General features: G+C 39.5%; 1 protein-coding gene across 2 annotated transcripts in view; it reads left to right on the forward strand.

Moving 5' to 3' along the window:
• LOC131234366 (short-chain dehydrogenase TIC 32 B, chloroplastic-like) overlaps positions 1-26335 on the forward strand; it is a 31332-nt gene continuing 4997 nt past the window's right edge. The window contains exons 1-7 of one of the 2 annotated variants that reach the window (XM_058231188.1): positions 1-312; positions 5834-6065; positions 8394-8473; positions 10545-10698; positions 23360-23437; positions 23517-23595; positions 23998-24079. In XM_058231188.1, coding sequence (XP_058087171.1) covers positions 195-312; positions 5834-6065; positions 8394-8473; positions 10545-10698; positions 23360-23437; positions 23517-23595; positions 23998-24079 — 823 coding nt within the window. In that variant the 5' untranslated portion in view covers positions 1-194. The remainder of the gene's footprint in view (positions 313-5833; positions 6066-8393; positions 8474-10544; positions 10699-23359; positions 23438-23516; positions 23596-23997; positions 24080-26335) is intronic. The other variant, XM_058231189.1, reaches the window with a different exon arrangement.

Below are 26335 nucleotides of genomic sequence, written 5' to 3' on the forward strand. Positions count from 1 at the left end.
GTCCATTGATTGCAAGAGTAGTGGACGTGGATGTCACTTGTCTCCTCCACCTTCTTCCCTCCCATCACAAGCAAGCCCCTCCCTCCATAACTCCACTTTCTACAGAGAGCCCATTAAAAAGCAACCCTCACTCCATAACTCCACTGCCGAGAGAGAGAGAGAGAGAGAGAGAGAGAGAGAGAGAGAGAGAGAGAATGGGGTTACTGTGGGATTGGTTTGGAAGAGCTGGGCCTTCGGGCTTTGGCTCGTCGTCCACGGCCGAACAAGTAACGGACGGCTTAGATGCTACCAACCTCACAGCCATAGTCACGGGTAAATTTTTCTCGTTTCATTTTCTATTTCTGGTTGCTCTAAATTATTATTATGGCTGTAAATATATAGGTGGATTACAGGTAGGGTATACAGATGCAAATATTTTTGAAACCAGTAGAATAAAAGTTGGACAACTGCATAATCGGATATCTTAAATTAATAAAAAGGGGGGGTTTTATCCAAATATTCCTTGAAGCATGCGATGTTCTCGTAGTATACTTTGACCATCCATATTTACTAAAACATTCTTCTAATGGTAGGGTTGCGTGACGAAAAGTTGAATTTACCTTTACAATAGGTTTTTGCTCTCTTAATTACGTAGAGAGATAATTACACTTGGAAAAAGCCATGTGAACCTTAATTTGTTGTGTATCTGAAAAGTCAATTTGATCATTATTTGTGTGACCTAATTTTATACATAGGTATTAAAAAAGAGCCTGATATATGAATTAGGTGGACCATACCATTAAAAATGGTGTACACAATGACGACCACCCTTCAAGTTATTTTCTACTGTTTTATTGATGCAAGGGAGGATGTGTGGTTGAGCACCGTCTTCCTCAAGAGGATAACTATTCCGAATCCACGGAACTTCTCTAGACTCCTCAAAGAGACTTCTCGAATCCACAAGGAAAGAAAGCAGAAAATAGAAATAATTTTTAATAAATTCGAAATTGATTAATGAATGAGTAAAAATGAGTTCACAACCCTTTAAATAGGGATACCAAGTAATGTGAAAGAAATCAGAATCAAACTACAACTCAAACTCCTAGAATCCGCGACTTACTATAAATAGTAAACTTACTATTTATAGACGGTCAAGATGTCTACAGTGCGCAAGGTTTTCGGCCAAAAATAGTAAGTGTTCTATTTGGCTTCACCAAACCGTTCTCCTAATTATTCTAAGCTCTTTTTACGTTGGGCACAACTCCTAAAGTCCGACGGATGAAGAGTTATAATCAAACTAAAACTCACTATTTATAGTAAAAATGAAATTAAAATAGGGAAACGACCGCCGATCAAGGAGTTTTTTGCAATTCCGGGCTAGGCAACCCGGCGTAGTGGGGTTTCTTGGCTAAAGTAGCTCGTTCTACCCCAAAATCATATATTTTACGTCAGATAACTCATTCCGGATTGCAAGATACGCCCGATCTAGGGTCCAATGGTTCGGATCACTTCTGTCGTCGACCGGACCTTTTCTGATCCACCTTGGCCATGAAACTATCTGCAACCCGCTCTACATCATTTGCCCACCTAATTCATGGATTGTTCTGATTCCTTAGTCTTAAGAGTAAATGTTATTATGAAATCTAATAGTTGGAGTGATTTCTTATAATCTTTACAGTGGGTCTTAAGAAAAATCAACATTATCCCAACTGTTTCCTTTGGATGGCCAATTTGAATTAGAGACTGTTATGAGAAAATAGACTCTAGTTGCTAACTTAAGCATCGAAAGGTCTCTAGCACGAGCCAGAATCTTCATTGTTTGTTCTTTGTGCAGGTTCACAAGTGTAATGAATGCTAACTAGGTTTCTACATCAACGGAAATCAGCTTAATATTTTTTTAGCTTCGGCCTAACATCATATTACATAACTAATGGTCAAAGTGGATTTTACGTGCAAATCATCTTGCACATGTACATTTTGAGAAACATTTTTATAAATATGAATGGTCAAATTACGTGACGGGGATATCAAGCTTCAAGGATTTTTCGGGTAAAATCCCCTTAAAAATTAGAAAAAATACAGCAAAATGGTAAAAGGAAAATGAACAAGGATTGTTCATGAGGCACGTCCCACTTCTTACGTGCGGTTGGCCAAAATTGGACAAGCTGGTGGTCAGCAGGTAGGCAAGTGAGTGTCACCAAAATGATGGACGGCTGAAAAGTGTTGACCACTGATCCGATACACATGTAGCACGGGAGAACTGTATGTTTGCGGGCCATGAACACCTGTAGTGTGTCCTACCTGACGAGCGGCTACGCAATTTGGGACATCATTGGCACATTGGGTTGCAGGATTAGGAAGGGAGGGTGGGTGCATTATAACCAAGGATATCTGATCTTTGTTCATGTACAAGTCTCTTACTTGGCTAGTAGTGTACCCCAAGTGACTAGATGGTCTGATGATCCGGCACGTCTATCTGGTCTGACTTCCTACTGACGGTCAACTGCCTTAAAAGCCAAGCGGATGGGACAATCCTAGCCATATAAACCTTGAACATTTGAGTAATGGGAATTACTTGATCAGCTGGAAGACTACAAACAACTGTATGCATGCACATTGCCGTTGGTACATGTGGCATGCATTTCGTGTGATCCAAGCCATCCAAATTGTGGTATCCACGTTAGATGGTTCTATTCTCAAATTTAGATTGATTAACCATCTTTTAATGTGTATTTGTTTATTCGATTTCATCTGCGGGGTAATATCATTTGGGCGATCCGTATGCAGACCCAATCAGATAGTAGTAGCGGTCCGTTGGAATATGTTTACGTTATTCTCTTCGGTGTCCTTAGGAATAAATTTACATTATTCTATATGGTGGGCTTCATCACTCTTAGTACTTGGGAATTTTGTTACGTGTTTCTCACATGGACGGTGGTTGTTGGCCTGTGCATAAATGGTCAACTTGGTGAAAAAAAAAAAAAAAAAAACACAGCAACGTTTCTCCTCCGAGTCTGAACTTGAGTTAACAGAGAAGAGGAGCATTGAGATGCAGATTGGGTACTAGCCCAGCACAGCAACGACGTAGGAGGATTTGATTTGCAGGCTAGATTTGATGGGCTAGATGGTGCCGGGAACTCAATAAGCCCTAACATGATTTGTCTGGCATGGAAGCAATTTTAAACAAATCACACAATATAATAGAAAAAGAAAGATTCAAACAACTACAAAAATATATAAATTTTATGTGCAAAAATCATTATAGAAAAAACCACAGCACTAAGTGACAAACAATTCAATATGAACGTAAAAATATAAGAGATGAAACAACTTTTAAAAAAAAAAAAATAATAAATTATTTTTTACACACGCACACACACCCCCACACACTCACGCCTTTTGTGGGATTTCACCACCTATGAATACTTGAACCCTTGACCGGGTGTTGAAACTCTTGGGAGTCTACCACCGAAGCAAGAGTAAAACAACTTACAAGGGAAACTGTAACTTCTCCCTCAAAAACCCTTGAAAACATGTTTAGTTCATTTGGTAATATCTTAATTGCATTAGTAAAAGCCTATTTATATACTTCTGTATGAAATTAAAAAAAGAAAAAAAAAAAACTGCACTTACGCATTATGCTCGGTTGCACCCTTGATCTACAGTGACAAACAAAGTCTTTGAGTCAATCAAAATAGATCTCGATCAACTAGGAACATCACAATGTGCTTCAATCGACCCAAGAATTCATCGGTTGACTGAACAACATTGCACCAAATTAAAGACACTCTATCAACAATCTCCACCAAGTATTTAATCCTTCACCTCCATTGTTCCAAGCTACTATCATAATTTCTACTAGTATCCTTCATAATAGTACAATCATCGTTGTTTCTTGTACATACTCCATCTTCATTCCTTCTTTGTCAAGCTTAAAGAAGTCGAAAAAAATCTGAACTTTTATGTAAGAACCATCTGCGTAAGCATGTTCATCGGATTCTCACTAGTATGAATTTGCTCAAAAGTAACATCGCTTACCTCTAACATCTTCCAAATAAAATAATAAAGAACATTAATGTGTTTAGTCTGAAAGTGGTATGTTGAGTTCTTCGCTAAATTGATCACACTTTCATTATTATAATAGGCAGATACAATTTCCTAATGAAGCCCCAACTCATTCATCATTCTTTTGAACCAAATAAATTTATTGAATGCTTCTGTCAATATCATATATTTCACTTCAATTGTGGAAAGTGCTACTATAGATTGAAGTTTCGATATCCAACTGATCACTTTAGGGTAGGGCCAAGGCTAAAATAGGGCCTAACCAAATCAAGGTTGGACCGTAAAAATTAAAAGATGATAACCATAGAAACCAAATGGAACCAAGTGCATTGGAAAGGTTACCATGCAGTTAGCTCACAAGATCCTTACCTTTTATAAGTGTATATATTATTATATGTTCATTTTACACTTTGATTTCACATGATGCTTGATATACTAGCACTCAAAAAATGTGCAAGGAAGAAATTATTCCAAACAAAATTGAATAAACTGTGGGACCTACTATCTCTATGTGTCACATGCCCAAAATCATATTGGTTGACAAATTCTAGCCATTAATTTGTGGACACTTGTTTGTTGAAATAAGCTAGTTGGATGTTTTCAATTCTAACCATCAAACAAATGCCCACCGATCTTATAGTTAATTAGCTTATCAAATGCGAATTTTTTTCACAATATATCTAAATGGAGTCCATTATTAGGACAATCAAATTTGATTTATTTGTGTGCAAGGTATGTGATTTCTAAATAATTAACAAGTCCCTGTGTATCAGCCACAGCACTTTGTCAAAATATCAATCCTCCATAAACTGCATACTATAAATACTAGCCTGTATCGGCAACGCTTAGATTTTTAACCTGAGCCTGACCTATGGGCCAATTTAGGGGCCCAACCCTAACTGCTAGGGCTTGGTGGGGTAGTCCAACCCATTGTCAACCCTAATTGAGATTACCAAGGGTTTGAGTGTTACAAAAACTCTTGAACCACACGTCTCGTCTGCCACCTTTAGAGGGGATCCGATTCTAGCTAGCAAATACCTGACCCCCAGATGAACCATCAATCAACTTAAAATAATTACATGGTGGAGTATGTACTGGTTAAGTTCTTACCTATCTACAGCTAAGGTAGAGGGTTTAATTTCCTTCCCTTCCCTCTTGATATTGTATTATTGTTTGCACTGCGACTCACTGAGTGACTCATTCAATTCAACCAAGAGGTCGAGTTGAGTACTCAACAAGTCTTCCCAAGTCGGGATCGAGTCAGACCCAGTTCCGAGTTTCTCAGGGCCCGTTTGGCCGGTCGGATTGGAAGGGATTGGATGGTATTGGAAGGGATTGGAAGTTAAATCCCGGGATTGGCCGGGCGTGCCAAACAGAGTAGGTGATCTGATCCCAATCCCATGGGTTTTAAGACAATCCACTGACAACACCATCATGACCTTTAAATCCCATCCAATCCACCTTAATCCATTCAAATTTGCCTAAGACGTGTTTGGTTGGAGGGATTGGAAGGGATGGGAAGGTTTAATCCCAGGATTGGCCGGGCGTGCCAAACAGACTGGATATAGCAATCCAGAGATATAGCAATCCCATAGATCTCAAGACAATCCACTGACAACACCATCATTACCTAGAAATCCATGCCATCCACCCTAATACCATTCAATCCCTTTCAATCCAACCGGCCAAACGAGCCCTCAGAGTCTCGGTTCGGAATCTGCCAAGTCGAGTTGACTCCCTCAAGTGAGTTTTAGAACTATGAGCTGAGTTGAGAACGTTTTGGTGATAGGTGGAACGAGTGGACTCGGAAAGGAAACAGCCAGAGTGTTAGCCAAAAGGGGAGCAAAGGTAATAATCCCAGCGAGAAGCATGGAGGGTGGTTTGCAAGTGAAAGAAAACCTGCTGAAAGAGAACCCGGATGCCGAGGTCGAGATTATGGAGATGGACCTCAGCTCCTTAAGATCGGTCACGTCTTTTGCTCGCTCCTTCAAATCCTCAAACAAACACCTGAACATCCTCATGTAAGTGTCCCATTCGCCTGAAGAAAAATTTTGTTTTCAATGCGAGTGTGATTTTTGGCACACGTGCCAACTGGGTCAGTGGATGTGATTCTGGGCTGTTCATCAGGTGGGGTCCTCCATGAGACTGTCCTGAACCATGAAATCGAGCTTTTCAACTCAACAAGTGACCACGCGTGTTTGACAAAGAAAGAAAAAAAGATAACTATGTTCTATATTGAATATACGCATGTGGATCGTCTGATGAACAGATGTACTGGAGTTTTGGCCAACGGCATGTTTGTGGTGGGCTTTTTTTCTTTTTTTAAAATTTTTTTTAAAGAAAAAAAAAAAGAAAAAAAAGAAAGAGGCTATTTCATTAATTGCTGAACAAAAGTGGCTATACAGCCTACACCATACTGCAGGCCCTTCGGGCAGCCCCAGCTACCAAAAAAAGCCGTGGAGCCTATCATATAGGGACGCATAGCGGCCCACTATGCACAAGAGAAAAAGCTCAAGAAAAAAACCGACAAAAAAACCATCTAGAAAAGAGACTGAGCTAGACGGCCCTGATTGTACCTAGCCCGACCCTATCTAGGAAAATCAGGCTGCCTTGGGAGCGAGGCCGTGTGAACATGGAAAGAAGTAGCATGACTGCCACTCCCTTCCCGGGCCATACCATCTGCCGGGCCGTTCCCTTCACGCAGAATATGGCTGAAGAAGAAAGTGCCAAACTGCAACAATCACGAGATCCTAGCAATCCATGGCTTCCACTGCCAAGGGATGCTGGATTCCATGGCTTCCACCGCCAAGGGATGCTGGATTTCCCAAGGAGCAAATCCACAACCATTTTTGAATCCGGTTCGACTGCCACCTTCTTCAGGCCCCTGTCTAAGCAAATAGACATCCCATCAAAAACCGCTTGCAACTCTGCTAAATTGTTGGACCCAACTCTGTAGCCTGCAGAGAAGGCAAGAATGAAATCGCCATTGTCCGTATGAAAAATACCCCCTCCACCTTGACTTCCAGGGTTCCCTCTCGCCGACCCGTCAACATTTAACTTGATCCAGCTTGGGGGAGGAGGTTTCCATTTGATGACAATTGAGCTGGGACTGCGGTGATCCATCTGCCGGGATGTGGGGTTGGGTCTCTGAATGTCGATGATCGGGCTGAAACTTATATCTTCTCCAATCACTATTTTTGCCCACCACTTGATACGGGCGATGGAGGCCCTGATTTGAATGGGCTTATTATCGTAAATGTATTCGTTTGTGGCGCACCATATTTCCCATAGAATCAGGAAAGGAAGCTGATACCTAACTCTAGCTGGGCGCTACCTGGGGCTGCGGCTCTCCTCCATTGAAGCAGTCTTCCCGCTACCGATTGATGAGGCTGTGTGGGAACCCCAAAAAGCACACTGAAGTGGGACCAGATTGAAGCCGCCTGATGGCCGTAAAGGAAGAGGTGGGGAATGGTTTCGATGTCTGAGCTTGCCGATTGATTATCCTACGGCACCGGCATTTGGATGCCAAACATATTTGTGGTGGTTGCTACTTAATAAAGGGCCCCGATCTTGTACACGAGACGGCATAACACGTGTGCTAGAAATTGATTGTTAAATCTCTCATGGTAATCCCCTTATGCATTCTCTACAACCTAAGTAGACTGGGCCTCCTCCAACCCTCTTAGACCCAGTATGAGATATTACTGAGGTTAAGGGCTGATTCTAGCATACCCTCAGCAGGGTAGAAACGTTGTAGAGGTCCTACACTTCCAAAATCACGACCATTGGATGTTCATGGCCATCTGATCCATCACTGGTTTTTGAATCAATTATCTCGGAGCGACGAAAATTCTTACGGAGAATTGTCCACTATATCAGTTTCACAAATTTTGGGCGTGGGTACATCCATGAGGTGGCCCTATCAGTTTGTCCGTTCACATTAATCTTGAGGAGAAAACCACCTGCATGTACATGTGACCTCATGAACTATGATCTGGACCGTTCAACGGATTTGCCCACTTTAACGGGGTAAAACCATTAAAATTGAGCATAAGCAGCAATCCTACTTGCATGTTTTATAAATCTCTTTACCTGTTGAGTGTTACTTCTTTCAATATTTTTAAACCATTCATTTTTACATTTGCATTCATTCTTTCATTCCTTGTGAGTGATTGAAGTAAATTCTGCATTTTCCTCCTGATGAACAGTCCTGATCACAACAGACATGGACAAATCCATCATTTTTGGAGGGCTACACCATAGAAATTAGTTATATATTACTCTTTAATGTTTCTTTTCTCAATCATTATGAAGATCTTCTCATGGTTTTAATATCATTGTCGCAACAGAAACAATGCAGGGATAATGGCATGCCCATTCCAGCTATCTGTAGACGGAGTTGAGTTGCAGTTTGCCACCAATCACCTTGGTATATATATATTTTTAATTTTATTTTATTTTTATTATTATTTATTTTTTACTCTTTTGAGGAAAAAATTAACGTGGAAGTCTTCAATTAGAAATTTTAAGATTTTATTTGGTAAATGAAACTACTAAGACCATAAATCCAATGTTTTCAACCGTTGAATCATGGACCAACATGTAAACTGAAATCTTGAACCTTTACTTACGGCTGGCAGTGAGTAGGGGTCATCCTGAGCCCTCCATGCACCAATCGGATCAAGCAATATGATTCGTACTGGTTGTGCGTCCCAGCAACCTGTAGGACGACCATTCGCACTCAAAATTCATGGACCCCAGGTCTAACACGACCTAGCTCATTTAATTAACATGAGTTAGGCTTGACCAACCCAACTTTGACTGACACAATCCTACCATGTGGCTAAAAGTATTAGCGACCAATTATATATATATATATATATATATATATATATATATATATATATATATATGAAAATGGTACTATGAGTGGCCCACATACAAGAGTTGAGGGGGGTTACCCTCCCATTAAAACAATCATAATCATTTATTGGACCCACCCAGATGTGTTTCACAAATTCAAACAATCCCTTGTGTGTGTCCCACTTGGATAAGGGGTAGACCAAGTTTCAGCCGCATCCAAAACTCAATTAAGCCCCACGAAGTACTCTTATATGTTTTAGGCATGTCTTCACATGGTTTTGGATGGTACTACTTACCTATCTTTCATATACCACTGATTTTTGGGATATCCCGTAGACTAAAGGGGACCCATCAATGCAAGGTGTTGATATTCGACACACACCATGGTGAGGCCCACACAACTCGACGTCATGGGAAGTCCCATGAGGTCGGCAGAGATATATATATATTCATGGTGAGGCCCACATAGCTCGACGTCATGAGAAGTTCCATGAGGTCAGCAGATATATATATATATATATATATATATATATATATATATATATATATATATATATATATATATATATATATTGCCGATGATGGTAGGTCTTATGACGTCGAGCTGTGTGGGCCACACCATGATGTATGTTGAACATCAACACCGTGATGCATCATTCCATGGTGGGCACAGGCTTAAAATTCAAGTCAATCCGTGACTTGTGTGGGCCACACCACATACAAAAGTTGAGAAGGGTTACCCTTCCACTAAAACATTCATAATCATTTGTTGGGCCCACCAAAATGTGGTTCACAAATCCAGCCAATCCATTATGTGTGTCCCACTTGGATAAGGGGTTAGACCAAGTTTCAGATGCATCCAAATTTCAGGTGGGCCCCATCAAGTGATTTTATATGTTTTAGGTATGTCTTCACATGATTTTAGATGGTATAACCCACTTGAGTTCCGTATACGGCTAATTTTTGGGATATCCCATAATTTAAAGGGGACCCATCAAATGCATGGTGTTGATGTTCAACATACATCACGGTGGGGTCCACACAACTCGACCTCATGGGAAGATCGGTTACATGACTCATGTTCTACCATTCCTCTAAATCAAGGGCCATAACTAGAGTTATAACAAACATCATCAGGTCTTTTCTTATAACTCCACCCACATCATTTTGGGTCTTCCACAAGCCTCTTACAGCCTTTAACTCGCATTAGTTCACTCCTGGTTTGATCTCTCTCGCAACCCATTGATAAACAACACGAAAAGATCAGGTTGAGCTACGCTCATCCCAAAACCGATTCATTTACTTAACTGGACCATGTTTTTTTATAGCCCAAGACTGACTTAGCATCCATGTAGCTTGGCAAAAACCTATTTTAGGAGCAGGTGGGCCCAGGAGGCCACAGATAATCTGACAGATTGGTAGCCCTGTCTCTTGGCTGGAGCACTGAATCATATATATATATATATATATATATATATATATATATATATAAACCATTTTTATAGTCGGATCATCTGCTAAAGAATCAATGGGTGGGCCCCATTTTTTATAGCCCAAGATTGATTTTCACCACCTAATATTGAATGGGTGGGCCCCATTCTGATGGACTTCATTTTCCCATTTTTATCATAATGCAGGTCATTTCTTACTAACTAATCTGCTACTGGACAAGCTAAAAGCCACTGCCAAAGAAACGGGAATAGAGGGTAGAATAGTCAACGTTTCATCTCTCGCTCACAGATATCGCAACGGTTTCGGGATCGGATTCGAGAACTTCAGCAACCTATCCAAGTAACTTCGGCTCTTCCCATCGCATTCGATAATCTGCATTGCTCTCTTTTCATCCTAATCCCTACTCCCTAGCTGGAATCCAGATTTGGTGATCTGGACCATTCATATGGATGGGCCTGCCATAGATGGGGTGGCTTCAAATATCTTGCTGATGGAATCTGTTGCCATTCAATTAGGATACACGGCCACATGTCCAACGAATGGCCTGATTTCCTTTATGTGTGTCCGAGTATGTATACATGCCAAGCGTGCCAAAGTCATGTTCGACTTGAATCGAACCAAATGCCTTGTAAACTAAAGCGCCGAAATAGCTGGATGAGGATCACGTCTGTGAATATTGGCCTGACCACTCAGCACCGATAAACAAGAAGATAAAACGATTTATGAAGGGAAGCCTTAGTCCTTCAGATTGGTTCTTTATGCCTTGAAGACAAGGACTTTATCACAACGGTGTTAGCTTGGTAGTGTTTGTCTACAAAAAAAATAACATAAGAAAGTAAAACAATAATTTAAAAGAAAAATGTTGATTTTATTAATATGAGTAATGATTCAGTACAATCGGCATAAAATAGTAAATAAAGTAGACTACATTATCTTTCGGACCTAAATGAATGTGAGATGGCCGTGAAAAAAAACATGCTAGTCATGAGATGGTTGTAGTTATGGGTTAGCAAGATATGACCAAGAAATCATTAAGGGCTTTGGGATTTGGAGGGGATCTAATATCAGAGTCGTGGATATTTCTCTAAATTAAACCAATGTGCTGCAATTAAACTAAACTAAGTTGATTGATCTAAACTTATTGCAACATGGTGTTGGATAGAAGTAGAGAGGCTAAAATTACATTATTCTAAGATAAGTGTCCATAAGAGACAAAAGATAAGCATATTTGAGTTGAAAAGAGTTGTTTGATTTAGATAGGTAAAAGCTCGAAGTTGTTGAAACGAGGTATCTCCACTCAGTCTGCTAGTTGAGCTATGGATCTGGGTGTTAAAAAAAAAAAAAGGCTCGAAGCTTTTTGTTCTATATATTTAGAAGAACGCATGACAAAATTCAGGCAGTCCCTAGGCATGTAAAAAATCACCTGGACCGCCTATCATATCCATGTACAAGCCCAATACCCGACTGGCTACAAGAGGCCCACTCACTACTCTCTTAACATACCCAAACCTACCTTATCTAACATGTGTAAACTCCTAATGTAGATAGGTAATTCATTCGCGTGTCTGAAAAGAGTATTTCGTCCTTGATTAGATGCACCATTTTTGGCCAGAACGTCGGTTGGCCCATTCCCTTCTCTAGGAATGAGGGAAATAGAAAAAACTCCCTTCCTGTTAAGGCCCTCGATCCTTCTTAACCAATACCTCCACTTCCACGCAGGATTGGACTTCCCCCTAAAAGCATCCACCACAAATTGAGAGTCTAATTCTAATTCCACCTATTTATACCCGAAATCCACACTAAGAACCATAGCATCGTGTAATGCTTGGAGTTCAGAACTATTGTTGGTTCCTTCTCCATAGGTTGAAGAGAAGGCGAAAAGAAATTTACCGAAGGAATGTCTACAGATCCTGCCACCCCTTGACGAACCTGGATTTCCAATAGTCAAACCATCCACATTTACTTTAACCCACCCCAAATTTGGTCTGGCCCACTTAATGATCTGGAATGTCTCTTTGTTTTATGTTGATTTTAGAGACTTGGAGACGAAGTGGTTTTGCGTGGTCTTTGAAAGCTTAAGAGATTAAGATTGTTAGTTGCGCGATTTTCTATGAATCTCCTTGATCCTTCACATAATTGTAGCCTATCTCATTCGACCATATATACAAGAGAGTACACGTTTCTAATAAGTATGTGATTGTGTATGCTTTCCTCTTGTTATTTTGATCTTGCAATCTATGTAGGAAATGTTTTTTTTTTTTTTTTTTTTTAAATTTATAAATCGAGTGAGCAATACTCTCTTATTACTTACATAGGGAAAAGCCTGCAGTAAAGATATAACAGGCGGGGCGAGCCCTAAGAGAAAAAAAGAAAAAAGAAAAAGAAGCATACCCACACCCTAGGTGCAAGGGAAAAGAGAAAAGAATCTAAAAATTAGAAGAGGGAAGAAAGGAAAGCAGTACATTAAGGAAAGAGGAAGGCCACAGCCTGGGCCATGCGTCACATTAAATCAATTATCTCAACCTCAGTTATAAATTTACAAGAGAAGTGCATATGAATATCGGCCAATCTAGAGAGAACTGACCGTAGATAATCAGAAATAACCCCGAGATGGCTGCTAGAAGTAGAGAAGAAGTGTAACCTCCGAGCAAATAGACGCATATCCCAAGTGGAGGACAACGAATCTTTAATGGCTACAAGACTTTGTTGATATATTATGCATGAAGATGTTAGTCCTTGCATTTTGATTAGTACAAAAGTTAGATATACTAAGGAATAAGGATTGCAAGCACTCGTCCCTCCTTGAACGGTATATTCGAAAACTATTCCTTAAATAGGAGTTGCATTAGGAGTGCAGTAGATCGGACCCAAACCCCAGAGGTTGAAATCTCAGTACGGGCTAGGGTCCAACTAGGAGTAGGTCTGAGACACTGAGTTACTTGACGAGTGGGGAGGCCATGATATGGAGTAGACAGTAGAAAAGTCCCAGGCAATAGAAATAGCGTCGGGAGCATTAGTTGCAATAGAGAGCCCAATAAGGGAAAAAAAAAACTTCCGCTCTTAGATCCCAAATGATATTCCTAAGCATGGTCTCCTTTGGGGAATATTTGTTACATATATAGTTATTTCTCTCTCCAAATATGCCACACAAGGGCCAAGAAAGAGAGCTTGTAAAGAAAAGAAGAAATAAAATCACTTGCATTTTCCATAAAATAAGCAACATATTGAAAAATTATAGGATGGTGGATAAAGGGGATAAGAGTTTAGAATGCATTTTTTTTTTTTTTTTCTATTCTATATCCAACCAATAAACCTACATGAGAAAAATAAATGATTAATGGATTCAATATCATGCTGACAAAAAACACAAGCAGTATCATCAATAATACTGAGGGAAGAAAGCAAGTCCTCCGCTTTGAGCTTTTCAAGAAAATCCATCTGGATGCAATAATGTTTAGGAATAAGACCACTGAATCATATTACATCACTAAAAGGCAAGTTTGTGTTAGCAGATCTGCAGGCTTTCAATGTAGAGGAAAAGTTAAGGGCATCATTTGGGGACAAGGTCTAGACGATTTCATCTTGCACCAGAATAATTTGGTATAATTTTATTTCCTAGAAAGGATTCACCAAGACATGAGAATTAGGATAGGGAATCTAATCTACCACTCAGTATCTTGGCTTAGGAGACTAACCGGGAAGTTAGTTCCTAACTTTAGGTCTTGAATGACGAAGAAGACCAAGCGATGAAATAGACTAGAATTCCCCAACCAAGGGTCAAAATACCAAAAATCCATAAATTGCCCATTCCCCACCAGAAATTTGGTGTGGGGTTTAGTGATATCATGAATACTGAGAATGCTATGCAGGCCCACGAGGCATTGGGTAGCATTTGAATATTCCATATGCTTTTAGAACCAATGTATTTCTCATGGGCCCATTTGACCTAAAGGTTGTCCTCTTTGTGGATGATTTTTCAAATTTGTTTGATAAGCCAGGCTTTAGCAGAGATTTCCAAAGAGGTTATGCCAGAACCACCCTCATTTTTAGGTCTGCAGATTTGCTCCAGCTAATGGTATGAAATGATGAAAAGCCCCAAAGATTATCCTTGAAACGCCTAGCAATAATATTATTGCAAGTTTTGGGAGGTAAAAAGGCATGTGACCAAAAGACATGGGGGCTAGAAAGAGTAGAATTGATTAGCTCCACCCTATCTACAAAGGAGAGGAGGGACACCCTCCAACCACCAAGGTTTCTATTAAGGCTATCAAGCAACATTTGATAGTCTAAAATATGGAGTCTGGTGGAGAACAAGGGAACTCCCAAATATCTTATAGGGAGTTTACCCCGATGATGAAGAGGCCCTAGATGTCAAGTTTTCAATTGAATTAGAAGTACTCATATTTATAGGGGGAACCCCTTTTGTGGGAGGAGCCACCTTAACTATAGCTTGATTTTTTAGGCAACCTTTTTATGACTGATTTAATGTTTCACACAAGCTGTCGGTTTCCACACATACTCAGTAGGTTTATCGATGATTTTTCCTTTACACTTGATTTTGACAGTGTCTATGAGAATTAAATGAACCCCAATTTCTATGCATACATGAGTCACGTCCTGTAGAAGTGGCTTTCTCTATAAAGATAGGATTACCTATCATGCTAGCACTCCTGCTTAGAATACGTGGTGTTCTATACATGAAATTTAGATTACCAAGTTTAATCCGCAAAGGGATGTTGTCCAAGTCTACCTTTTGGAGAGAGATAGTGTTAGACCACCTTCTTAGCATCAATGAGTGTCCACTAACAAACCATGGGCCCCTTTCAAGAATGGATTGACATTCATCAAAGTCTTGAAATTTAAACATGTAAAAACCAATTTCAAGGGTTGAGATCTTGAGCCCATTCTTTACTTTTCATTAGGGTTGTATACAAACTGAGTTAGCTCGGATAGCTCGCTCGACTCAACTTGAAAAAGCTCGATTTGACTCGGTTTGACACTGAGTTCGAGTCGAGTCGAGTTGATTTTTTGAGCTCAAAAAAATTTGCTCGAGCTCGACTCGACTCGAATCAAACCCCAACTCGAATCGAACTCAAATTGAACCAGTTCAGTCACTCGGTTACTTTGATATTGATGTTGCTCACCAAGTGTTTTGATGAAATGACTCAATGAAGTGTCGGCTAGTGGCAAGGAAGGTATGTATATGAAACAAATACTTTTTTTTTTTTCTTGATTTGGATGTTGCATACAAGTTGTTTGATGAAATACCTGTAAACAGTTGCTGCTATTTTACATATAGTAAGAAATTGAAAATGCACTTCATGTGTTTGTGAAAATGCCACACAAGCTCGATCTTGCTTCGAACTAGCTCAAGTTGCTGACCGAGCTAAGCTGAGCCGAGCTGGCCAGTCAGGCTCGAGGACCGAGCCGATACGAATTCAAGCTGGGGTCAGCTAATGGCCAAGCCGAGTCGAGTTGTGCCAAGCTCGACTCAATTCGACTCGTGTACACCTCTACTTTTCATACACGTTCCAAGGCCGATTTTACCAACAAGAAGAAATGACACTTACCAATAAAATAACCAAATAGGGTATTGTTCCATGATTTTTTGTCCTCATCCTGGACTTCTGTTCTTTTGGATGTCTTAAATCTATTCAAAAATAAGGTCTGTCAATGTCATTGAAGACTGTTTGATGTCATCGAATAGTTGCTCGATGCCATCGAGAATTTATGGATTTCCTCAATTGGTTGTTAGATATACTGGTGTCATTTTTGATGACATCAAAATTCAAGTTCGATGCAATCAAAGATTTTCAGAATTTCATAATTTTCCTCGAGACAGTTTGGTGTTATTTTCGATGACATTGAAGTAGCTTCGATGACATCGAAGGTTAAGTGTCGATGTCATCAAACGGTTTTATACAGATTCACAAATTTATGGGATTTATTTCCAATTTCATTAGGGATTCTTCCAAAGGCTATATATTTGGGTGTAAACGGAATTGAGAGATAATTTGTTTTCGGGTTTAAAATTTGTCCAAAGGGTTTCAAGGGTGTAGCAAGGGTTTGATTCGAGGTTGTTCAAATCGGGTAACCTCTTTTCTCTTGTAATTTCTGCTTTTCATAGTGATTATCCGTCACTTTTTTCCATAGTTTTTTCCCGAAAGGATTTTTCCACGTTAAATTCAAAGTGTTTGCGTTGTGCGTGCTTGGTGTTATTGGATTACTCCACTTAATTCATCTCCGTGTGCTTCCGTGGTCCCAAACAAGTGGTCTCAGAGCTATCATTGGGGTGTAGGCTTGAATCTGAAACTGAGTATCAATGGCTGTCAATCCTAAGTTTGATGTTGAGAAATAATCCAGGAAAATTAATTTTGAATTATGAAAGGTCAAGATGACTAACTTTTTAATTCAGCGAGGATTGGATGGGGTCCTTGAGAAGCAACTAGAATCTATGGATGATGATGAATGGAAGAAACTAGTTAAGAAAGTGAAATCCTCAATCCAATTGTGCTTAATAGATGAGGTTCTCTATAATGTCCTGAGGGAGAAAGCCACATCAAATTTGTGAGCGAAGTTAAAGGACATCTATGTGAAGAAGTTACTTGAAAATTGCCTACACTTGAAGCAGTAGCTTTTTAACTTTAAGATGGCTGGGGGAGTAGATGTTGAAGCCCACATTAGCAATTTTAACAAGATGATCTACAAATTGTTGGATGTGGAGGTAATGGTTGATGAAGACGATCAGGCGTGTATCTTGTTGAATTCACTCCCTACTTTGTATGAGTCTTTTAAAGAGACCTTATGCACTGGTAACACAACCCTAAGTATTGATACCATTATCTCAGTCTTTCAGGGAAAGACAATGAGAAAGAAAAATAATAGCATAGGAGCATCCACTAATGCATTGTTTATGAGTGGTCGGAATTTAGATTAGGATATAGAATCTTCTCGATCGAGGTCTAAATTCAAGGGCAAGGGCAATGGTAAGTTAAAGTGCTGCAATTGTGGGATGTCAGGGCAAATAAAGATGGATTGTACAAATCCTAAAGCAAAGAAATAAAACTCAGAGGCTTCTTCCAGGGAAGCCAACACTACTACACCTGATAAAGAGACAAGCAGAGGTACTGTGATGTTAGTGACTATGATCGGACACTTATACGATGATCATAAAGACGAGTAGATTCTTGACATAGGGGCTTCATATCATATGACTCATCATCAAAATTAGTTGTGACTGTTGGTAATGCGATGGTGGATAGATGTTTATGGGCAATGATAATGCCTGTAACGTTGTGGTTGTTGGTACAGTACACATCAAGATGTTTGATGGGATGAAACGTACCTTGACTGAGGTGAGGTACGTTCTTAATATGAAGAAGAGTTTGATTTCTCTCGATGCATTTGGAGCAGTAGTGTGCAAGTTCACTAGTTTTAATAGTGTCCTTAAAGTTTCAAAGGGAGCACTTGTAGTAGGCATGGTAACCTTTATCGGAAGCACTTCAACAGGTGGAGTTGCAGTTGCGGTAGCGGATTCCACGTTTGCATGTATGTGGCATGCACAACTAGTCCACATGAGCAAGCGGGGCATGAAGGTACTTTCTGACCGATGCTTAATTCCAAGTTTTAAAAGTCTTGATTTAAATATATGTGAGCATTGTATATATGGTAAACAATCTATATTATCTTTTAAATTCGGAAAATATATATGTAAAGGAGTACTTAATTATGTGCATTTTGACGTATCGGGGTCGACACCTGTGGTTTCTGTCGAAGGGTTATCGTAATTTGTCATATTCATTGACGATTACTCGTAGAAAGTTTGAGTTTATTTCATGAAATATAAATTTAAAGTTTTCACCAATTTCAAAAAATGGAAAGCCATAGTGGAAAAACAAACAAGACGAAAAGTAAAAGTTTTAAGGATTGATAATGGTGGTGAATTTACTTCTAATGAATTTAATGAGTATTGTAAAGATAAAGGGATCATTAAGCACAACACAGTATGCCACACACCCGATCAAAACGGTGTGGCCGAGCAGATGAATTGGATTCTCCTGTGGAGGGCTCGATGCATGATTAATAATGTCGCATTGAGCAAAGACCTATGGATTGAAGTTGTTAACACGGTCTACTATTGGGTACATTGGTCCCCTTCCACGATGATTGATTGCAAGATTTCAAAGGAAGTATGAAGTGGTCAGAATAGACTACTCCGGATTGCATATATTTGGTTGTAAAGCTTACTTTCATGTACCATCAGTTGAGAGAGATAAGCTGGACTAAAGAGCTAAAAAGTACATCTTTATTGGTACGATGGTGGTGTGAAGGGATACAAGCTGTATGACAAAGTCACACATAAAGTCATTATTAGTAGGGATGTTAAATTCGGCGAAAGCTCTATATTCTACAAAAATAATCAGGATGAGCAAAAGGAACCAAAAAGGTTGGTCGTTGACGTTCAAATTAACACAGGTGATATTCAAGTAAAGACAGATGCACAGACAGAGGTAAAAGAAGAGGTGAGGCAGCCACCTATAAGAAATCTACCGCATGATCGCAGGTTACTGGCAAGATACATGGACGACTTTAGTATCATAGATGCCCTCATTATAGATAAGGGGGCCCATCTACTATTTAGGAAGCTTTTGATGAGCCTAATGCAGAAAAGTGGAAGGTGACAATGGATTATGAGATGTACTCTTTGTACAAGAACAAGGAGCTGGTGGAGCTTCAGTGAGCCGAAAAGTGATCAGGTGTAAGTGAATATTCAAGAGGAAACATGATAGATACAAAACAAGGTTATTAGCGAAGGGTAACACTCAGAGAGAATGAATTGACTTCACAGAGATATTCGCGTCGGTTGTAAAGTAAGTATCTGTTAGATTCGTATTGGTGCTAGTTACCCAATACGATCTCGAGCTGGAAAAGATGGACGTGAAGACTGCATTTATGCACTGGAAATTGGAAGAGCAGATCTACATGAAATAACTAAAGAGCTACAAAATTAAATGGGTAAAGAACAAGGTTTGTAGGTTAATGAGGTCGTTGTAAGGCCTAAAATAGTCACCTAAGCAGTAACATAAAAAGTTTGATTCTTTCATCTTGAGTCAGAAATTTACGATGAGTGAATACGATCACTGTGTCTATTATAAAACACTGAGTAATGACAAGTTCAGCATCCTAGTATTATATGTTGATGATATGTTAATTGCTAGTCATGACATGTCTGAAATCGATGTACTGAAGACTTAGTTATCACAGACATTCGAGATAAAATATCTAGGGGCTGCAAAGAAGGTTCTTGGCATAGATATTCATATAGATAGGAAGAGGAGTCTTTGGTTATCTTATGCAGAATACCTTGAGAATGTGTTGATCAAGTATAGAATGGACATGACAAAGATGGTTGACGTTCCCCACGTGGCTCACTTCAAACTTTCCTCATAGTAATGTCCTAAATTAAATGAAGAAAAATAGGATATGTCTCGTGTACCTTATTTTAATATCGTAAGCAATTTAATGAATGTCATGGTCAGTATGAAACCAGATAATTCACGTGAAGTTGGTGTTGTGAGCAGACACATGTCAAACCCCGACAGGCAACATTGGGAAGCAGTGAAATGACTAATTTGATATATTCGAGATACAAAAGACTACGTCTTAACTTTTGAGAAAACAGAAGCTAATTTAGTTGGGTATGTAGATTCTAATTACGCAAGCAGTGTGGATTCTAGAAAATGGACTTCAGGTTACTCGTTTATACTAGTGGGTGGAGCGATAAGTTGAATGTTGAAACTTCAGTACTCCATGGTGGATCTTTTCATGACTGAAGCAGAATATATGATAGTGACAGACGCATTCAAGGAAGGTGTTTGGTTGAGAGGCATGATAAATCAGTTAGGACTTTAGCAGGATGTGTGCCAGTTAATTGTGGAGCAAAAGCGCTATTAATTTAGCTAAGAATTATGTTTATCACTCTTATACTAAACATAATGATATTCGTCACCATTTTATTCGACATGTGCTTCTGGAAGGAGGCGAGACTCTGGAGAAGATTTATAAAAGCGTGAATCCGGCAGACATGCTCACCAAAGTGGTTTCTACAGAAAAGTTTAAGTTTTATGCGACTTCTCTGGGCTTGGCGAATGCGTAAAAGGAGGATGATGTGTGCACGAGAAGCATTGATGGAGTTATGATGCAAGACAGGAATAAGAGAAGAGGAAAAAAAAAAGTTACCTATTTGATGATTGAAGACACGATGAGGATTGTTGTTTTTTTATGTCTTAAATATATTCAGAAACAGGGTTTGTCGATGTCAACGAGGACTATTTGATGTCATTGAATAGTTGCTCGATGACATTAGGAATTTTTAGATTTCCTCAATTGGTTGCTGGACATATTGGTATCATTTTCGATGACATCGAAGTTTAAGTTTGATGCCATCGAGACTGGTTCAATGCAATTGAAGATTTTTAAAATTTCATGATTTGCCGTTGAGGGCCAGCTATTTCGAGACAAAGTAGGATTAGACCACCTTCATAAGGTTTAATCCTCTCCACGTTTTTCTTTCTTTCCGTGGTCATACTAGATAGGTGCCCCAACCTCTTTTGTCGTTGGCTAATATATATATATATATATAGTAATGATCTCCTGCGAACCATCCCGCAGCTACTTGGTACAGTCCAATTCCCACTGCAAAGAGGAAATCGGATTACGTACTGAGTAAACTCAGTTGGGCCCACTGGGAATGAATGTGGTCTATCCATGCCATCCATCCATTTTTCAATTGCATTTTAATGGTTGAGACCAAAATTGAATCATTTCCAATGCTCAAGTGGACCATAGAACAGGAAACATTGGGAATAATAATTTCCACCGTTGAAACCTTTATAGGGTGTACAGTGATGGTTATTTGTCATCCGGCTTAATCATAAGATCAAACGGATATGGATGAAAGGAAAACATAAATATCAGATTGATCCAAAACTTGTGAGCCCCAAGAAAATTTTCAATGGTGGACATTCAATTCACACTGTTTCTTGTGGTGTAGCCTAGTTGAGCTTTGGATATAATTCATTTTTGGGCTTAAGCCTTAAAGTTATCTGTTAAAATGGATGTAAGGAGTGGATGGAATATCTAAATCGTGGTGGGCCCCACAGAGTTTACTAAGAACGCAATTCCTTCCCTGCGGGAGACCTGGGCGCGGATTGACTATTAACCGGTTGAGAAGTGACGTCACCAAATTTTGTAGCCCCACCATGATATATGTTTTGTATCGACGCCGTCCATCCATCTAGATAGATCATTGTAGGGTAATATCCAAAGAATGAGTTACATCAAAAGCTCCAGTGGACCCCACCACAGGAAACAGTGGGGAGAGTGACGCGACCGTTGAGTAGGGATACTGACAGTTTGAGTAGGGAGACTGGCTACTAAAGTGACGTCACCAAGTTTTGTGGACCTTACTATGATGTATGTGTTACATCTACAGCGTCCATCCATTTGGAGATATTATTTTAAGCCATGAGCCAGAGGATGAGGTAGATCCAAAGCTTTAGTGGACCCCACCACAGAAAACATTGGGAAGATTGATGCTCACTGTTGAAACCTTTCTAAGGCCCACCATGATGCTTTTTCAAAATCCGACATGTTCAAAAGTTAATAAAGACATTAAAGTGAAGGGAAATTACAAATATAAGCTTGATCGAAAACTTTTGTGGCCTTTAGAAGTTTTTAACGGTGGTGTCACTCTCCCTACTGTTTTCTGTGGTGGGGTACAATGGATCTTTAGATATGACTCATTCTTTGGATATTACCTTAAAATGATCTCTCCAGATGGATGGACGGCGTGGATACAATACATATATCATGGTGGGGCCACAAAATTTGGTGACGTCACTTCTCAGCCCCTTGATAGCCAGTCCGCGCCCAGGTCTCCTGTAGAGAAGGAATTGCGTTTTGAGTAAACTTCGTGGGGCCCTCCATGATTTATATATTCCATCCACTCCTTACATCCATTTTAATAGATAATTTTAAGGCTTAAGCCCAAAAATGAAGTATATCCAACGCTCAAGTGGGCCACACCACAGGAAGCAGTGTGAATTGAATGTCAACCGTTGAAAATTTTCTTGGGGTCCACAAGTTTTGGATCAATCTGATATTTGTGTTTTACTTTCATCCATATATACGTGATCTTATGAACAGGCCGGATGACAAATAAACATCACTGTACACCCTACAAAGGTTTTAATGGTGGAAATTATTATTCCCAATGTTTCCTGTTCTATGGTCCACTTGAGTATTAAAAATGATTCAATTTTAGTCTCACCCATTAAAATGCGCTTGAAAAATGGATGGACGGCGTGAATAGACCACATCCATTCACAGTGGGCCCAATAGAGTTTACTCGATACGCAATCCGATTTCCTCTTTGCGGTAGGAGTTGGACCGCACCAAGTAGCCTACGGGATGGTTTTCAGGAGATCATTACTCTCTCTCTCTCTCTGTCTCTCTCTATATATATATACACACACACCAGTATCGATCATGTGGCCCACCTGAATCATTGAGGGGTCTAATTTTTGGATCCTACGACTAAATGATGCTCTGCGTGGATCTCTCTCTCTCTCTATCACTCTCTCTGTCTCTCTCTCTGGGCCCTCAAGCCCCCTGATAGCTGGCAAGGTTGGGACAACGAGGGTGCCGAGTTTTATCGAGTATTGACAGAGGTTGCTTCTTCTACTCCTTTTTGGAGTTGAGTTGGGGATTTTATCGAGTTTTAACCGAGTCATGACCAGATCCACTTTTTCTGAGTCTCGGTGAAATCAGGCAGCTCGAATCAAGTTTTTTGGAATTTTTAAACTATGCTCTGTGCATATCAACCAGGCCGCAGGTGCGTGAAAAATAGTGGTTACCGAAAAGAACTGTTCAACGGTCCACATTCAATGTACAAGCTTTGTCCCACCTGATGACTGGAATCACCTCATCTTTGGGCCAGGCATGGACAACGTTGGGCCACCATGATGAATGGCATGGAACTGGCACATGGATACCATGCTGGTACGTGGGCCTGCAAGTAAGATTATCAACCCCACTCTCACGAGTAGCCTTTTGCATTTTCCAGTCCTAACCGTCTTGCCTACCTTTTTTGTCAGATACAAACCATTTGATGCCTACTCTCGATCTAAGCTAGCCAACGTATTGCATGCAAATGAGCTATCTAGGCGTCTGCAGGTGAGATTAGATGGTCGCTGGGTTCCTGGTCTGACCCTACTGTTTTACATGAATATACTTTGATACTCACGCAGCGTGTGAAGGATGATACGCAGGCGCTTCGAAATTGAATGCTCCGCATACAAGTACTCCACACTTCAGATTATAATACCTGATGTAGATGTATCACAAACCAAAAATTATTCTTATTTGGTTATCTGACTATCAGATTTGTGGACATTATTGGACAATTAAACAAAATATATCAATGGTCCTATTTCCACAAACTAGTGTCAATGAACCAATGGTTAGGATTGTTCAGCCAATCTGATATTGGAATTGTGATTCATCGTAAGCTGCCTGAGTATCATATAACTCCTCTTTTTATGTAAATGTCTAAATTGCCATTCTTTTGTTTCTTAGGAAGAAGGGAGTAATGTTACAGCCAATTCTCTACACCCTGGGATAGTTCCCACCAATATAAGTCGGTATTCAGTTCTCAAGGGTAAGGAGCTTTTCTTCTTCTTTTCTTGTGCTATCTTAGAATGCCAGTTTGTTGTATCACCCCAAATGTTGGGCAGAACTGACATGCCAGAGAAAGGGTCCTCACAACCATTTGGGCACACATGCAAATGTGTGGCACGTGGGCCAGATCCCTTCTATCCATAGGCAGAATTGCATGAAACTAGCTCTCTTGATAAATTAATAGGCCACATTCATAAACATTATCCTCTTCTTTTTTTTCCTACGCACACACCACATGGGCACCCGAGCCTATGACCTCAAACTCACATAGCCTAGCTACTACTTAGCCATGAGTAGGGACCATCCTTGACACGATCCTTTGTCATTTATACAAGTCTTAACATGTGTGTGACCCTACCTAATTAAAAGCCATTCTTCTTTGGCAACCAAACATGACTTTAGGTTTGATTTAAAAATATATTTATAAAAATGCCTACTGTAATTATCATTAAAGCCAACACATACCATCATTTGGGCCTTATTCCAAATAATATATTGAGTTAACTGCACAAATCCTGTTCTATCATTCTACTTCATCAAGAACAATATGATCAATTAAATAATAGGTCGAGTCTTTTCTCACAACTTACCACTGCGTCCTTAAAAGATGTTTCCCTTGTTCTTTTTATAGCTTTGTCACTCGTAACGGGTGCAATCCTTGATCTCTAGTGTATATGGCTAATCCATGTAATGCTACTTTACCTCATTTTATTACCTATAATTATTATTCCTAAGATCTCTCAAACCCATTCATATCTAATTCGATCATTTCTTTTCTCACCATTCATCCATCTCAATGTTCTTATCAACAATCCTTATTCCATAAACATTTTGCTCCTTGACTAGCCAACATTGTCTCCTATAAAGCATGGCCGGTCTGGTCATATGGTAAGCCTATAAAATTTTTCCCCTTTAGCCTCATTGCTATGTATCACATAAAACTCCATAAGCACATCTCAACTTCATTAACATAGTTTTTTTTTTTTCAAATGAAAAACATTGATGAGGACATCACTTCACGTACACCTTTGCGTACATATCAGATGAGTAAGCGGGCCGCACCGACTTTCCTATGGCTAGGCGAGTACCTTTGATCATGTTGAAGACCCCATATACATGTGCGAGCATCTAAAAGACTCAACATTGGGAAGATGCATATGGAGCTGCTTTAGAGATTAATTTGGTTTGTCAGATTTAAGAGACGTGACGATCGGGCCGTTAGATCGCATGGATCACATGATCAAGCTATTTATCATATACCGACTTCATCAGTTTTTAGACTTTACTATTTTTTTAGTATTTAGTTTATGATTAATTTATGTTTGGACACGTCATGAGTTATTTTAGTTGATTTATCTTTAAACTATTGTCATTTTCATCAAATTGCATAAGACAGGGCTACAAGGGGATGGGAGGGTGTGACCTCTCTTCATTGGCTTATTTGAGAAAAAAGAAGAAGGAAAATCTCATTTCTTTTTCTTTCCATCTTGATGTGATTTGATTGTGACTTCTATGTGATTTGGAAGGAAGATTGGTGCAAAACTAATATTCATCAACGGATGCATGATGTATCTATCTATCACTCTCATTTTCATCCCCTCATCAACCATCAAGATATTTTTCAAATTCTTTGATCTTCTTCATCCCAAATCATCACCATTTTTTTAAAAAAAAAATCCGTATCATTTACACATTTATCGTTGAACTAAACATTGAGGACTCAAACCTTTACTAACCAAGCCATCACGTGCGACCGTACAACCACACGTGTAAACCCATCGGGTTGGCCACATGGTCACACTTTTGTCCCATTGGTTTTCCCTTACCCTTGCATCAAAACCCTATTCTCCATTTCCAAACCCTAAACATAAACCTATAAATATCCAATTTTCCTATTTCCCCAAATTACCAAACCCTAACTCCTCAATAGTTTTCAATTAAGCCAAATCCTTACATTCCCCCCATACAAAACTCTAATGCCCTTATTTTAATACCTAAATCCTTTAACCCATTTACTCAATTTGACCCATTAACCATAATTCTAAGTTTTCTCAATTTTCCTAAAACTCTAATTTCACCATGGATAGTATTAGACCTTCTCCTTTGAAATAAGCCTTATCCTATGCTAATTAGATATCCCTACATCCATTAGATTCTATTTTCCTTTATTTAATAATTTTATATGATGATGCTTGGTAACCTAGGCTAGTATTTTGCATGATTTTCTCTTGGAATT

This window comes from Magnolia sinica, chromosome 19 (assembly GCF_029962835.1).
Source record: "Magnolia sinica isolate HGM2019 chromosome 19, MsV1, whole genome shotgun sequence".
NCBI classification, from domain to species: Eukaryota; Viridiplantae; Streptophyta; class Magnoliopsida; order Magnoliales; family Magnoliaceae; genus Magnolia; species Magnolia sinica.